The sequence below is a fragment of the Oxyura jamaicensis genome, chromosome 2 (assembly GCF_011077185.1).
Source record: "Oxyura jamaicensis isolate SHBP4307 breed ruddy duck chromosome 2, BPBGC_Ojam_1.0, whole genome shotgun sequence".
Lineage (NCBI taxonomy): Eukaryota > Metazoa > Chordata > Aves > Anseriformes > Anatidae > Oxyura > Oxyura jamaicensis.
This window is the reverse complement of record NC_048894.1, coordinates 114,009,365-114,027,148: the sequence shown is the minus strand read 5'-3', so window position 1 is coordinate 114,027,148 and position 17,784 is coordinate 114,009,365. Positions and strand designations below refer to the sequence as shown.

Genomic DNA, 17,784 nt, shown 5'->3' with positions numbered 1-17,784 from the left:
TTTGGTTCCATTGATCCTTGCTGCTCATCCTGAAATGAATATTCACATGCTGTGAGTGTTCTGATGTTGGATTCTGGTCCATGTGTGTAGATTCTGATCTAAAGTAGCCAGAACTGTATGGAGGGATTGCAGTCCTTTATTGCAAGTCTTCTTAGCTCGGAAACTCTCTTTGCCTTCTTGTGCAGTTGTCCCATACAGGAGAGATGTAGGTCTTGAAGGCTTTTCTTCTTTAGAAATGAACATTGAATTTATTGTGATGACCATAAGTCCTGAGATTTTTGTTTCCATTTTATTTGTTTGAGAGGTCTGATCCTTATTTATTTGCTTGTGGATATTTACAGTCACCATCTTTCTTCTGTTACAAAGCCTGTTCTTTTCCATTGTGTGACTTCAAACTTGCAAGTGCTCAGTAGCGGAATCTAGTATCTATATCCTGCGCTTCTAGAAAGACAGTCTCTAAGAAAGATTTTGCAGTTCCTGTTCATCCCTGACATTAGCAGGAAGTACTGAATGCTCCTCTTCTAAGCCACATATTGCACAAGGTCTCTGCCATATGTACTTGTCTTTGATGTCCAGCTTCTCTCTGATTTACAAGCTTTGCTTCAGAGAAGGCTGAAGGGAGTGTTTCTGGGTCTCAGTGATGCAGCATGACAGGTCTGATTTGGTGCTTCCAAATATCTTACTTTTTTTGAATTAATAATTTTGATTATTTTTTGAAACTAAAAATCTTCTTCTCTCTTGGTTCTTGCAAAGACCACTCAGTGGCAATTCTAGCCCACTTCTTTCCTTCTACAGATGGGAACAGAACACTTCTGTAATGGGAAGTAAATTTGCTTCTCAGAACTGCTTTTGTCATTGTAGTCCATGTGTTTTCAGAATAAAGAGGTTCATCTTTAGATGTACCTTATAATTCTTTTAAGGAGATTTTTAAGTTTTTGTTTGTTTGGTTGGTTGCTTTTTTGTTTGTTTGTTTTGTTTTGCTTTTTCCTGCTAAAATGATTATTTTCTATTTTTTTTTTCCAAAGCTTCATTTTTCTGGGTTAGATGAACTTCATATCCTTGATCCCAAGGATATGATTTTTCCTACTAATAGGACGTTAATTATGATGTAAAAGGCTGTTGAAGAAGCAGAAGCTGTCATTAACTAGTGACTGTACAAGTGCACAGCAGTTTAGAGGTTTTTTTCTAAGATAACTAGAAGGAATCCTGTAATGCCATCTGAGTGTAAAACACCAGAGCTCTGAAATGCTAATGGTTTTCTGGGAAGCTTGTCCCATCTACTGACTGTGCTGTCATCTGGAACTTTATCTATAACTTCACCTAATACTGTACCATTCTGTAGGAATTCAGAAATTCTTCTGCATTTATTACTTGAAACATTCCCAGTAAGGATAAATATGTTTGTAGACTGTGATTTAAAACTAGAAGAAGGAGTTATTTACCACCTAACACAACACCTCAAAAAGATTAAGTCATATGTGTGGTCATTCCCAGCCTTCTTTTCAATAATCTTCCTGGCATCTTTCATTCTGGTTCTCAGATGAAAGGAAATCAAAATGGTACCAGTTTAATTCCACTTGTATTTAATATAATGTTATATTATATATGTGTTACAAGTTCATTCAGTGCCAGACAGATAAATAATTGAGTTCAAGTGATGGTGAATTTGGTGTATTAGAAATTGAAAATGTATGTAATGCCTGCCTGCACTTCATGAAGAACATGTCTTCTGGTATATAACATTTCTCTTTCTTTATTTCTTTGGCAGGGAGAAGGTTCAGGTGAATGTAACCTGGTTGTTTTATTTTGTATTTCCCAACACTGAAGGGTGTTCATTTATTTTGTTTTTCTTTTTTTTTTTTTTTTTTTTTTTTCCCCACTCTTCATTGTCTTCATTTCATTCTCCCTCTCTCTCTCTCTTTCTCTTTTTTTTCTCTCTCTTTTTTTTTTTTTTTTTTATGTAAGAACATGCCTATGGTGATAAAATTTCTCATCGGAAAATATTTTTGTTCTTGGCATTAGTATTTGGAATTTTAATACATCTTTTATGGAATTCTATTCTACTGTTTGCTTAAGTATTACTGTAAATTCATTGTCTGCTTTAATGTAATATTTGCATTTCATAATATTTCTTGCTGATTCCTCTGCTGTGTTTGTTTGACAGTTGTGCTGGCTATTCAGCCTTTCCTATTCAATGCTGACATAAAGGCCAACTTTTCCTTAATTCTGAAAACATTTCTAATCCCCTTATGATGTATTTGTTAACTTATTTTTGTATATGCATTTTTTTTGTCTGTTTATAGTATTCACTTGAGAATATGAATGTTCTTTCAGATTCAGATTTTTCATGTTTAACTTCTGCTTCTGATTTCATACTGAAAGCAAATTCTATATGTATTTTAATAAACAGGCCAGGATTAAAACAATATATGATGAGCTAGAGGAAAAGAGAAAAGAGAAACTGAGGAACAGAGAAGAAGATATGAAGACGATAGGAGAAAAAGAGAGAGAAGTAGCTGATCTAGAAACAAAGTTTAAAAGAAGTAAAAAATTATTTAAGGAAAACCATGAGGTAAAAGTGGTAAATTCTGGACCATTTGGTAGTGTAATTTAATGTATGGTATTATTTATTAAAGATAAAAATAAATAAGAGGAAACTGATGTTCACAGGGACCCTTAAAGATCACCTAGTTTCCAACCCCCCTGCCATGATTAGGGACACCTCCCACCATACCAGGTTGCCCAGTGCCCCATCCAACTTGACCTTGAACACCTCCAGGGATAGGACATCCACAGCTTCTCTTGACAGCCTGTGCCAGTGCCTCACCACCCTCTGAGTGAAGATTTTACTCCTTATACCTCCTCTAAATGTACCTTCTTTTCTTTTTAAAACATTATCCCTATCAAAACACTCCCTGATTAAAACATCCCTCCCCATCTTTCCTGTAGGACCCCTCTAGGTACTGCAAGGCCTCAATAAGGTCTAGAGCCTTCTCTTCTCCAGGCTGAACACCCCCAGCTCACTCAGTCTCTCCTTGCAGGAGAGGTGCTCCAGTCCTTTGATCATCCTTGTGGCCCTCCTCTGGACTTGTTCTAATACTTCCATGTCCTTTTTGTGTTGGGGGCCTCAGAGCTGAACGCAGCACTCCGGGTGGGGTCTCACAAGAACAGAGTAGAGGGGCAGAGTCACCTCCCTCAACCTGCTGGCCATGCCTCTTTTGATGCAGCCCAGGATATGGTTGGCTTTCTGGGCTGCAACATACATTGCCAGCTCATATGCAGATTTTTGTTCACCAATACCCCCAACTCCTTCTCTGCAGGGTTATTATCAAATCACTCATTGCCCAACCTATATTCATATCTAGGATTGTCCTGACTCAGGTTCAGGACCTTGAACTCGGCCTTGTTGAACTTAATTAGATTCACATAGACCCACCTCCCATCAAGCGCGTCCTGGTCCCTCTGGATGGCATCTCCTTCAAAAGGGACAAAGGAAATAAATATTTTATGTACCTGAACCTGAAAATGCAATAATCAGTGTAAACAGATTTATCTCTTAAGTATCTGAAAGAGGAGGACATTACTGTCAAAAAAAAAACAAAAGCAAAATACATTCATTTTTGTTTCAAAATCAACATTAAGCAAAATTAGCTATTGATGGTTTTTGTCCAGAACTGAAGTTGGAGTTTTCTGTAATCCATATACATCTTCCATATCATTCCCACAATCAAGAAAGGTCAACATATTTTGAACCTATTTAGTTTTAGACACATGATTTTTTATTTTGGGTCAAAGCCCAGACAGAAGAGTTTATGCTGCCTCATCTATACGAAGCTGTTGCAACATCAGTCTGTAGGTTTACGGTTGAGTTATCTGACTACTAGTAAATAGCTTGCTACTGGAGATCTTCTCCAGTTTTTGTTATTCTATTTGCAAGTTTCTTTATATAGTCTGCATGTAGCAATACGTCAGTGCTTTTGGAGATGCAACGGAGAATGTTGAATCGTTTTAGTTCAGATAATGAATTATGTGATACTTTATTTTTGATTCAAGTTTAATAAGTCAAATTGAAAAATTAAGAAAAAAAAAGATTCATCTAATAGTAAATAGTATTTTCAAAACAACGCGTTAATGGCAGTGACTAATATTGTTAGCCCTTCCCCAACTAAACCTAAGTAGAAACAATGTGACAAAGATCACATCATTAGTTTCTTGGAAGCCTAGAGAGGTGTGGTCTAAGTTATATATCATCATCTATGGCTATGCATTTGCTTCTGTGTTAAAAGCCTGGAAACAGAGTTTGCCCAAGCAGATTTGTATGTGAATGATGTGTGAAAGATACTGGTAATTTCAAGAAAGAACTTTCTCATTTGAAGTCAAATGTTCAAAGTGTTTCAGAATGGAAATATTAATACTGATTTTAATGCTTATTATTATAAAAGAAATTGAATTTAAAACTTTTAGTAATGTAACTATTATATGATTTATATAAGTATATTTCATAATGTAGAATTGTCCTTATTACATGTATTAATAATAATTTCTATCATTTAATATTTGGTGCTCATACTAATGATGCAAATGAAATTAATACAATAGACAAGAACTTCGGCTTTGTTTGAGGTACTAATTAATAACAGAATGGATTAATGAAAAATATAAAAATGAGATATCCCAATAATTTATTTTCCTTCTTCTTCTTCTCTCCATTATCTGTCTTTAGCTGTATTTTTCATGAGCTAGTGATAATAAGTAGTAAACATTTCTTTTGTCCTTTATACAACTTCCATGGAAGCTATTCCAAAATGTGTTTTGATTACATATTATATGTAGCTTCCTGACAGAAGGAATGTAAAGATGCATGGGGAGAAGAGTAAGCAGTGATATTTTGCTGTGTGACGATAAACACTGATAAATATTGCAAAGCTGCAAAGACATTTTCTAGTTTAGATGTCAATTTTTCATTCAAAGTGTACAGTTAATAAACATACAAATAAGCATACTGTGTTGATGGAAAAACAGGTTTCTAGGGGTAAACAAAAATAAGTATGGTGACTGTTAAAGTATTTAACAAATAATGTATTATCTGAATTCTCTGGAATGAAAGACAGTAACTTTTGAATACTAACACATCTCTTTTTGAATGTTCTCTCCAGAAGCTCTCCTATTTAGATCAGAGACTACAAGAGCTACATAAACAACAGGAGCAAACAGAACAACAACTGGAGAAAAAAAGAACTATTTTGTTGAAACAATTAAAAGATATACAGGTGAATCACAAAGCTTTTATGGCTTTTTTTGAAATACGTTTAATTTCAAAGGTTAGACTCATTTCTACACAGTTGTTTTGGAGCTATATACATACATACCGTATATATACTGTTTTCAGTTTCTTGCTTGTACTAACCTATGAGGTCCATAGCCTTGAGACAGGGTAAAGTACAAAGCAGAATTGATATTGGGGTCACTGAAAAGTCCTTTGCTTTCTTCATTTGCTGCATTGGCTCAGATTGCTTGAGGGGCTTTGGAAACACAATGAAGAAAATCAATAAAGGACGAAAAGGATTCTAGTGTAATAGAAAGTGCCTGCTGATTGCATGTTTGCTCAGCAGATGGCATCTTTTTGTAAATGATGGCTTATATATCCTGAATCAGATACTACGCTGTATAATTCACTGAAGGGAATTACTGAATTTCATTACTGAACACTATGCTTTATATAAATATGGATATAAAATTACAAGAAACAAGTATTTTGTTTCTAAGAGACTGTACATTTTTATTACACTTTCATTTGTATGTTGTATAAACTTAAGTTAGATATTACAGTCTCAAAGATGAGTCATATAGATAAAAAAAAAAAAAAGGTTTCATGTTGTTCAGAATAGCTTTCATAAATCCAATAATTTCTATTGAAAAACTCTGAGACTTCCTATTTATGACAATTTTAAATTAAGGATTGAGGAATTCATTGATTCAGTAGGTTTCTAAATTTGGCAGGGAAGACAGAATTTATACATCCCTTTCTGTTAAAGACTGTGCTCTAGCAAACTGCAGGTTAACCAACATATTTTAGATTATGTGAAAATGACTCATAGTCAGCATACCAATATTCAGTAATTCTGCATTTTTCTGAGTGCAGTTCTTTTCTATACTTTTTAAAATTAATTTTAAGGCTGCCTTTCCTAGTAACTGTAAATAACTGTATCCATTAGTTGCTTTAGCAATATCTGAGTTACTGTTCTGCATATGTGGAATAAAATAATGTACAAAGCCTATTTTATGAGATCTCTGGAGTACTGAACTAGTAACAATACTTGGATACTTTAGTACTGCATTCTTAGAGCCTGATGCATTTCCTTGATTGTAGCAACTGAAGTTTCATAAGAGGGGGCTTTATAAAAGCGTCTGTCTAATTTTTAAGAATAAATTATATTTCTATCTCTGCAGGGGCATGCTATATTATTCTGTAACGTTATATTGTTTTTAAGAAAATTATTTAAACATATATTCAGAAATTTTAATACTCAGGATTATGACATTGGCATGTTTAAAACTTGTTCAGTGCTTGGCTTAAAAGATTTTATGGAAGAAATGGCAATGATTCCATCGCATTCATACAGGAGTAAAATAGAGTCTCCAACTTCCAACTGATCAAGCAATTCACCCAGTCCTTCATAGTTTATCTATCTTAGGACAAGATAAATCACACACTGGAGGCTACTGCATCTTACCATGGAATTTGAAGTGATTTAGTTTGTTCTCCTGACATTTAAATGTCTAAAAGCTAGATATCATGATAAGAGCATACGAATTCTATCTCGTAATACACTGGTAGTCTAGTTCAGGAACTGAGAAGAATGATGAATGGTGTTCAATTGATAATGTCCCTGTGTCAAAGGATTCAGTCAGCTTATGCAGGATGCTGGACTGTTATCCACTACAGCAAACCCTAAAGAGTGGATATTCAGTCCATCAATATTTAGATTACAGAATGTAGCATAACTCATTTTTGTTTGTTTGTTCTAAAACCTGATTGCAAGTTCTCTGTCTTCTGTAATAAGTAACAGAATGCACTGACTTAATGGCTAGTATTACCTGTCCTTGGAAACCTTTTCAATTCTTATCTGTCTTCTCAGTTAAAAAATCCTGAAGTGAGTACAGGATATCAAAGTGACAATATTTGTTTTCACTGGCAGTTATATTCTAACATAGATTTTTTTTTTTTAATGAAATAAAACAATTAAAAAAAAAAAAGCTACTCATCATGACTTCTTTCTTTATATCTGACCTCATAGCTCAATCATTTTGGATTTCATAATTTGATTATGTTTAACGCCCAGACAAGTAATCTGCTCTGACATCCTATATATCACAGACTACCACATTTCTTCACCCCTGATGCTGAGCGTAAAACTAATATGATTTTCCTCAGAGGTTTGAACTCTCTATGGGCGGTTCAGTTGCATAGGGATTTGCATTAATTACCATATCTTCATTTTCCTGATTCTATGTTTTTGCAGGAAACCTGAAAGGTTTCCATACATTTAGTATGGGTTTCAAAATCTAATGTGATAAGACCACTTTAGAGTTATTGCCCAAATAATAGACTCCCACCTTTCCCACCTCTAGAACCACTACAGTGCTTGGTATTTGCGTTTTTAATTCGGAAGAAACTGCAGTTTTGTTTACCAGATACTGTTGCTATTGTAGTTATTGAAAGTATTGAAAATATGGAAAGTCCTGTATTTTTTTGCAATTGCAATTTAATATCTCTTCTGCAGAATAGGAAGTTCAGTGAAAGCAGTGTTTTTAATGCAATGTTTTTCAGCAGCTTAAAGTCAGCATCTCTCTGAGAAGTTGTGGACTTGTAGAAGAGGAAAGTAGGCAGGAGTTCCAAAGTCCTGTCCTCTGTGCTTCAGTCCTCCTCTGTATGGAGTAAAGGGAAACCACATTATGAAAAAAAAAATGGTATCCAAAAGAACAAAGCTCTCTATTTAAGCAACTAAATGAGTAATGCCAGTTTTCAGAGATAATGAGTAAACTGCATTCTGCCTCAAGTCAGTAGCATCTAAAAATACAATTTTTCCTGAAAATTCATTTTTTTAGGTATCTGCCTAAAACACTTCTGTATTGTGTAAGCGATTTGATGGTCTAGCAATAAAAGTGGCCTGTTAAGACAATGTCTCTGCATATGCTGAAATAAGTCCAGACTTGGTCAGATATGAAAATTTCTCCTTTTCACTGTCATTAAAGTTTTTGCTGTGCACGCCAGTGCTTATTTGGAAAACTTTTATGAATAAGAGCAAAAACTATAGAGGATATGTATTTTATCAAGAAGGTGGCCTACAGACTTCCATCCATACATATACAACATAGGGAACTGCAAAAACATAAGTGCCATAGTAATATTTATGGATTTTTAGATGTGTGACAAGTTGGAGGGCTACAACTGGATGTACAAAATCATGCCCTAACAGAAATGCAATTATTCCAGTTGCACTAAGTGTTTCAATTGCCCCTCTAGAAGCAGTTGTGTTTCTTTGAGTGTACAATTTCATGAACTGTTGTCCATAATCATATGCTTAAAATGCAGTACTGGGAAGTCTAGCCCTGCTAGTTTACATGCTACATATTTTTTAATTCCAGGAAAAAAATTCATTTGTGTCCAGTAAAATTGCTGAAAACTCTCACACTGATGAAAATTTAAAAAATGAACTTAAAGAACTTGCTGCATTATGGAACATGAAGCAAATACAGATAGAAAATACAGAAAAATATTTTGTTGATTTACGGTAAGAACTATTTATTTCATGAACTTGAATAGGTAGTTTATTACTTTTAATAACTTTACTTATTACTATTAATACAGGTAGTTTTATTATATTACAGTATTATTTCTAGAAAATATAATTCCATTTTCCTCAATAATTTGAAAGTATTTTTGTGGGATTACTGCTTCTAGATTCAAGGCATTTGTAGAAGTTATTCATGATACCTTGTCTGCCTACCAAATTGAATTTTGGATATCAGAATTACTTCTGGAAATCTAATAATATTCATGGTCAGTTGCATCCTTAATTAATGGAGGATTCCTTACATTCTGTGTTTTCTCTAGTTTAAGAAGTGTGGACCTACACTTACTGTGACTGATGAGTACTGACAATAGTCTCACAGGTCTCTATCCAACTGATAATGCAGACTACCTTATAGGCCACTCAAGCCTTGGAGGGCCATATATGTTGATTGCACAGCAGGCTTACTCTTTAAGGAGAAAGGTGAACCTGCTGAGCAATGTCACAGAGAAAATAGCCTGGATTGTTGTGCAAGATTACTAAATAATAAAAAAACAATCCTGGTGTCATTACAATACAGCTCCCTGTCTGTCATCTCGTTCACTTAATGTATTGTCAGTGTTGAAAGATCTTTGAGAGATTATTGCATTAAATTATTGGCTGGGGAAAAAAAAAAAAAAAAAAAAAAAAGTGTTTTTATAAGTACATTTTTATAGCTGTATATGTGGGACTGGATATGTTCTTTTTCAGCTCTTGATTCAAACAGAATAATTCAGAGGCACTCAATGTGCAGTGGAACTTACTGAACTTACTTCAAGAATTGAAGAAATCCTTCCACAATTGAAAATCTCTTCGTTTTCCTCAGATCTTCAGCCATTAGTTAGTAGTTTCATATCAATGAAATGCTGTATTTAGATTCACAGAAGAAAAAGTGATAATGTCAAGAAAAAGTAATAACGAGAGGTTATTCCAGCAATTCTCTGTTTCTAAGTAGCTATGAAGTCCAGCTCTCTTTCAAAGAGACATTTTCTTTAAAATTCTCCAGCTTCTAGACGTAAAATAGACAGTAAAGAAAGCTTTTTTTTTTTTTTTTTCTCGAAAACCTGCTTTTTAGAGATCTCATCTAGTACGAAGAGTGGTAAAGTAAAAAAAGGGGTAGGTTAAGATTAGGCATTAGGAAGAAATTCTTCACTGTAAAGGTATTCAGGCACTGGAACACGTTGCCCCAGAGAAGCTGTGGATGCCACATCCCTGGAGGTGTTCTAGGCCAAGCTGGATGGTGCTTTGGGCAACCTCATTATCTAGTGGGAGATGTCCCTGCCCATGGCAAGGGGTTGGAACTGGGTGATCTTTGAGGTTCCTTCCAACCCAAACCCAACCCCCAAATTCCATGATTCTATGATTTTTATGTCTTTCCACTGTCAGAACATTTAGCCTCTCTGGGCTTGAGGGGCAAAGGAGAAGAGTCTAGCATTGTTGATTTTTTTTTTTAATTTTATTTTTTATTATTTCTCATTAGTGAAGATTAATGGTAAATATATTCAGAAGAAAATGCCATGTCATTAGGCTGATTCGAATATGATCTGTTGGATAAACTTGAGATATAGAAGTCCTGACTTTTTCTGTCAGTCTTCATTGTTATGCTTTTACAGTTATACTTCCTAGCATCTTTCTTTGAAGAATATCACTTCATTTACTATTGGCTACCAATAATGCAATAGAAAGAATAAATAATAGCTACTGGAGTGAAATAGAAACACTGGCAAAATGTTTATAGAATAACAATAAGTTGAAATAAATACTTTTCTTTTTTTTTTTTTTCTTTTTTTTTTCTCACAATGAAAGTGAGTACAAAACTGAAAAGGCTATTGCAAAATTTATCCTAACTTGCTAAACAAGGGAAAATTGTGTTCCAGGTATCCCACCTAGAATGTGCTTTATACTGATGGCTTTGGAATAAATTGTTTATGCACTCTTGGAAAAGATAAAGATATGTCTTCATGTCTGAAGTTAAAAATGAACATGAAATACAATCACACCTTTTTTTTTTTTTTTTTTTTAATTTCAGTGATTTTTATTCTCAGTGGTGCTACTTATATTTTAAGGTTGGTGGACAAATCTTGTGAACTTAAGATTTGTGTTAGAAGCACACTTATACTGGAATCCCTACCATTTATATGCATCAGTTCACATACTGTGTGCCTACTCCCAGTGAGAAGGAAATAAGGGTGGGAAGCAAGTTTAGGGGATGTGCTGGAGATTAGGAAGGCTGGAAAGGTATTTCAATGAAAAGGAACTCTAGGTAATTTCTATTGGATCACTTATTCAGACCCTCTTTATAGAGGTTTTTGTAGACACTGATTTAGAGGAGGCCTTAGGTGCTCTAATTTTCTGCAGAGGGTTTTTTTGCTGCAGAAAGTCTCAAAAGAGTCTGTGATGAAGATCTTGTGACCTCCAGAATCAAGAACTAAATCCAAAACCCCTAAATACCTCTGTTGTTTTGAGCATCAGGTAATTGGTAAGGATAGCATATTATTGGTCCTAGATTGACAGCATAAATGGCTCCTGAGAAGTAAGCATAAGTTTTACAGGATAGATCTTTCTATCTCTCTCTCTCTTTTTTTTTTTTTTTTTTTTTTTTTTTTCCAGACAGTTAGATTTGTTTTAAAATTAGAAAATGTATTATTTGTGTTAAAATAATTCTAAAGTAACACAACAAAGCCTGAATATTGGAAAAAAATAGGCTTAAATCTGTCTCTTGAGATTTCTCTTTTGTGTGCGCATTGTGATACAATCTTTATTATGCAGCCAAGAAGATTTAGAACAGAATTTTCGTAATTACTGGAAACCTTTAAAAAAATGCTTAATTTTACTTATTTCATTCCTACAGATTAAAGAAACAATACTAGGTAAGGACAGAAACATAAAAGAAATATACAGATGGTATGAAGCTCCCATTTCCAGTCCCAACAAAATAAATTACTGGTTCCCAATATATAACTGGTCATGAGCTCATTCTGGATCTCAGAATCTCATTATTCCAGAAGATATGGGAGTGAACCAGTCCATTCTCCAGAAAGTCACTTTTAGAAATGCAAGCTGTTCTTGAAAATTGAGAGAGTTATGTATTGCAATAGACTCATTGGATAAGGAGACCCACTGATAAATAGAGTGTCCTTAAGTGGTATTTACAATCATGATAAGCTCCATCTTACATCTCTGTTTTTTGTTTGTTTGTTTGTTTTACAGGGTAACATTATTTGTGAGAAGACCACCTATTTTATTTATTATAAAATTAAACATTAAGCCTATAAATAAAGACTAAGAAATAGGATAGCATAATCTTGATTACTTAATAGAATTTATTTTTTTCTTTCAAAGGAAAAAATTAAGTGATGTGAAGTTTAAGCAGCAAAATGTGCAGATATTATTTAATCATCTACAAGATGAGCTAACAGAATATGAAAAAAGGTTAAAGCGTGAAGAAAAAGCATATGGAGAGTTGCTACAGACTAGAAAGAAAGATCTGAAGGATTCTGAAGTGAGTATTATCAGAGCTGGCTTTCTTTATGTGGGAACTATTTGGTTAGTTCTGGCTCTTTTAATATGTAAGAAGATACCATTTTTATCAAAAGTTTGAAAATATTTCCAGTGAAATTAATTGCTATTTTCCCATAGTAGACTTTTATATTTCTGTTAAATAAATAAATAATTTTAGGAGAATTATGTGCTTTGGCATATTTAATTTTTCATTAATGTTTAGGATTATTGTATGCTTTCTCTCCCCTATTTTTTTCCCTTTGATTTGTAGTTACCTCTGTGAAGGAAAAGGATAAAAAAAGTCATTGCTTCTGTTGACTTGAAAGTCTTCTCCTTTTCACCAAATGCTCAGTAACAAATAAAATCTCAGATAACTTTGACTAAAATCAGCATCAATCAGTTCCCATTCCTTTTTAATAATTTTCTTGCAAGAATATTGCTCAGTGCATGCAATTGTCTTGATAGTGTAGCAGCCCAACTTCGGTCTTTTGGATAAAGCTGTTTCTGAACTGTCAGGAGCTACTACATAATAGGTCTCTTAGACGATGCAGTTGGTACTATGAAGATGGGAGTCACATCCTATGTAGATATTAACGAGGAATAAGAGCCATTTGAAACAGAAGTATAAAATACAGAGGAGTAATAACCATCTGAGGAATCAGATGCAATACAGTTCTTCACATTGTTTTCTGCATTGGTTTCATATCTGCCGTTTTCCCAAGAAAATGGAAAAATGCCTAGTTCTTTGCATGTAGTTTTCTTCATTTTTACTTGAAAATAGAAATAAAAAGCTTTGTCTTCTGTGAAGACATTCCAAGGTTAATATTTACAATTTGCAATTGTAGCTGTTTTAAAATAATTTGAATATTCACTTTTCATCTTGTATTCTTTACTTTTTGCCCATTTTGTACTTTTCTCAGTTAATTTAGAATAGATTAGGTAAATTAAGCTACTCAATTACATTCTCTTTACTATTCACTTTTACTTCCTGTCTCTAGTGTATTAACAGGGCTACTGTGCAATGCTGAGATTACAAAACCTCTGGGGAACTGAGAATATATTTTAGAAAATTATGTAAACATATCTACATTCTTGACTCTGGATTATTATCAATGGTGCTAGATGATGCAAAGTGTTCTACAGTGATATCAAATCTAAGTTCTTCTTTCATACTAGTAGTGAAAACTTTCAGACTGATTTTTATTTTGTTTCAGCACTACATCACATATTGTTCTGTTGCAAATGTATTTTGCTTTATTTCTCAAAATCTGTACTGCTCAGGGTATGAAAGAAAGGGAAATAGCAACAATGAGAACTTGTCTATCTTTTTTTTTTTTTTCTTTTTTCTTTTTTCTTTTTAATAGGGATTGCTACTTTATTACTTTTTACTGGGATATCAGTCCTGTCAAAATACCATAACTGTCTCCTGTCTTGTGTTAAATTAATTCTAAGGTCAAAATTACCTGCTGGTACGTTGACTTGCTCATCTTCATCTTAACTTCAAAAATCTCTGTAAGGATTGTTGGAGAGGTAGATTTTTTTTTACCTCCTTCCCTTCTTGTGTATTGTATGAAGAGATCTTAACAGTATTTCTTTACTAAAGTAATGTTGGGTAATGAGATTATTCCAAGTGTTTGGTGGTTAAATATAATTAGTAATATTTTGCTGCATGCTTGAAAGCCTGTTTTAGTTTTTACTGGAATACATTGCTGGTCTCTGTGATGACATCTCTCCTTTTAGGCCTGTAGCTGAAATGGAGTCACAGTGTTACCCTTTGACTATTTACTTTGTTATTACCTCATAATTTTAATGTAATTCTTCATTATTTTTATATGAAATGGAGTCACAGTGTTACCCTTTGACTATTTACTTTGTTATTACCTCATAATTTTAATGTAATTCTTCATTATTTTTATATGAAATGCAGATAAAAGCATGTATTCATAACTTCTATAAAACCCAACCTCACTAACCCATTTAAAAATGTTTAGAAGTATTAAGGAATTAAAAAAGTATAATTCCTGTATGTTTATATTACATTAGAAATCTCTTTCTCTCTCTCCCTCCTCACATTTAGTTCATTTACTCTCACTTCCGTCCTAGTCATAAAGCTAAACTGGAAGCAATAACACCAACAAAGCCCAATATTCCTTCAGTACCTTATGGAAAATCAAAAAAATTCAGCAGGGACTTCAGTGTTTATTACCCAATGGAAATGGGCAGAAGGCCATGTACCTGTGGGTGGAGAAGTTTGATAAGACATTGGAACTAGCATTTATAGGTAATTCAGTTTGAATCCCAGTAAATTCAGGCAGGCTCTTCAGGGAGGCTAGCCATGATTTGTAAAATTTGGACCACTTCTTTAGGAGGATGGCTTGTGTGGCTATCTTGAGATGGTTACTTGGACAGCTTTCAGAATTTTTTGCTGATGGTAAAAAGTCAAATCACCTAAGCTGCTAGTAAATAGTAAATAGTAAAGCCTATTACCTAGCCTATTTTAAAGATATATTTTCTTATTTAATGGGTTGAATGAAAAAGTGTTTCAATTCTGATTTTTGGATAAAATTATTTCTATATAAGTTCCAACTTCAGATAATGTGATACAATGAATATGAGGCTTTCTTAGCTAGGGTCTGGAGATATAAACTGGTTTACTGAAGTAGTAAAGGAGTATACGTCCTAGTTCAGTTTTCACAGACTTTGCATCTCTGGATCTGAATCTACGTGAGGCCAATCAATCCCCTCCTTGTGGGTGATGCAGTTAGACAAGACTATGCCTATATCTAAGGTGAGGTATGGGTGGCTGAAAAAGCAGTCCTCACAGGATTAGCCCCCACAAGGAGAATACAAACAAACAAACAACAGCAAAAAAGCAATACCCTTACTACTGGAATACAGTATGTAGAAGGCAGGTTCAAGAGTTTCTGATGTAGGGCGTCTAGGAACACTAGTCAGATATAGTACTGAATGAGAATCGCCTGTCCTGATAGGACAAAAATTATAATACTTTGCACCAAGTGTCATGAAGTGCAAAAACTGAAAGGAGATGTTTTCTAAATATCTGTGAATATATGTATGGTAACATCATATGTTTTCAAAGGCAAGGTGAAAACAAAACCCCATGCAACTCAACATAAACTGTATCATTTAATCTGGGAGAATTGCTGTTAGATGTTTTGGCTGATTCAGGAAACGATTTAATATAGAAAACAAAATTTTGACTATGAAAATTGAAAGTTTATTAGTAGTTACTTAGGGAGAAATGCAGATGTATGTATCAATCCAAAATGTTAGAGGTACACAGCTGACCATACAGTTTCAAGCTTAGAATTATCAGTCATCTTGCTTATAATAATAATCAAGATAATAATTAATCTAATAAACTTGCTTAATCTAATAAGCAAGATAATAATCAATTATCTTGCTTATAAGATGGACAAGTGTGAGCCATCACACCTTATACAGATGAGAATGATGCAGTAAGGAATGGAAAGACTAGTAAGACTGAAAAAAAACATCTGAGATCTATGCAAAGGTCCAATTTAATGTCCTTTTTGTGCTGACTTAGATTTTGTGAAGGTGAATAAAAGCCAGTAAGGGAGAACAAGAGAAAAGAAAAACTTCTTGCCAAGAAAAGGGTTTGAACAGCTTGACGAAAAATAGCTTGACGACAGTGACATCTTTCTTTGAGCAAGAGACTTCTTTCTTCTGGAGACTAGATGGTACTGTTAAATCCATAAAAACAATCTCTTATGAAGAGACAAACTGGCCAGAAACTGGATGAGAGATTTGATGAGAAAGCTAGAGACCCTTGTCATCACTGTGAAGGAAAATGGAGTTGAGGAATGGTCCTGCTAAGGGAGAAGCTGCATAAGAAACTAGTGGCCCTGGCACAGATCCTGACAAAGAAAGAAATTTTGTGAGGAGTCTCCTGTAGTGCACTGAGGGATGGAAGCAGTCTTTTCCTGACCAGGACTAAATAGGATGAGAAGCTGAAGAGTCTCTGTGCCTGGTTCTTGTAGGAACCCACGTTGTGTGGTTTGGCCAGAGAGCTGAGTCACTGCTTTTGCAGACCTCCTAGACTTTGTCTTATCACAGGAGAGAGTGCTGCCAAGTGATAGGACTATGACACATGAATGTAACAAATGTCACAGCTAAACACAAGGTGTGACTTCTGTTTAACTGATGTGCATTCTACTAAATGTGGTGAAATTTACATGTATAATGATGAAGTTATACCTTACAGGCATATTTTATCATTGTGCTATTTGTAACTACTCTCATAGCGTCTCATTACCTTATGTTCTACAGAGAGAGTACGGTCCCCAAACTATCATATTGCCATTTGGTTCACTGCTGATATGTGCGGTATTAAACGCGCAGATAAGAATTCTTTGACATAACAATTCATAATGAGTATTGGATCACGTTCAGAATGATTATGTTGTGCCTTGTTTTCTTAACCTGAAAACAAGCCTGCTTGTTCTTGTTTTCTGCTGCTAATGTGATTATTGTACTTGCAATTAAAGTAACTGTAAAAATTATTACCGTGGTTTTTGAAGATGGAGCAAGACATTTTGAATGACCGAAACTCATTTGAAATGTGAAAATTTGTCCTTACTAGTATTTGCTATTTTATACATGATGAAATGCATGTGTATAAATCTTGAAATTCAGACATCTACCTATACAAACTTATACTTTTGATAAATACATTCAATTTTGTTATCCAAAGCATTAACAGAAATCCTGATACTTTGAATTTCTTTTGGCTTTGAAATAGTAGTAGTATCAGAACATCCTAATTCTATTAATTAACATTAGTTTTCTGCAAAAATACCCCTACCAATAACATTTATAGATTTTCTGTGAATTTATTTAGCTGATAGATGATACTGGAAATAAGAAGATGATGGTAAATAGATATTTCTTTATCACTGTACCTTAACGTTGGACCAGCTTCAGAAATGTTTCATCTTAAACTGCAAATGAATTTCTCAGATATATAAAAGGGCACTTTGAAATTCCTTTACTGGAATAACAATATTTTCTCCTTTGCCACAATGCAGAAAGCTTAAAGGTAGGGGAATATACTTTTTTTTTTTTTCTTCTTCTTCTTTTCTTTTCTTTTCTTTTTTTTTTCTTTTACCTCAAATTTTATAGATATTAAAATAAGTTTTTAATTATTCTTTTTTTTTAAAAAAAAAAAAAAAAAAAAATTAGTCTGCAAATGTTTGATCAGAATGTTTTGACCCTACCTTTAATGCTCTTCATTTTAAAACAAATCAGCATGCATATGTTCCTATGAGCACTTTCCACCTGTGAGATAATATATCAGAAAATCCACGACCAATTCTAACAGCCAGTCATGATATGTTGTTTCATCAGGTATTGATAGTATTACTAATGAAATGTACAAAATGGTATATTTCAGAAGGGATTGTTACAG

General features: G+C 33.9%; 1 protein-coding gene across 1 annotated transcript in view; it reads left to right on the top strand.

The window, feature by feature from the left end:
* The window catches only part of CCDC178 (coiled-coil domain containing 178), a 166,535-nt gene that overhangs the window by 40,848 nt on the left and 107,903 nt on the right, over window positions 1–17,784 (top strand). Inside the window, exons 14-17 of the mRNA XM_035319302.1 lie at window positions 2,411–2,572; window positions 5,157–5,270; window positions 8,650–8,795; window positions 12,177–12,336. Of these exons, the coding sequence (XP_035175193.1) occupies window positions 2,411–2,572; window positions 5,157–5,270; window positions 8,650–8,795; window positions 12,177–12,336 (582 nt within the window). The remainder of the gene's footprint in view (window positions 1–2,410; window positions 2,573–5,156; window positions 5,271–8,649; window positions 8,796–12,176; window positions 12,337–17,784) is intronic.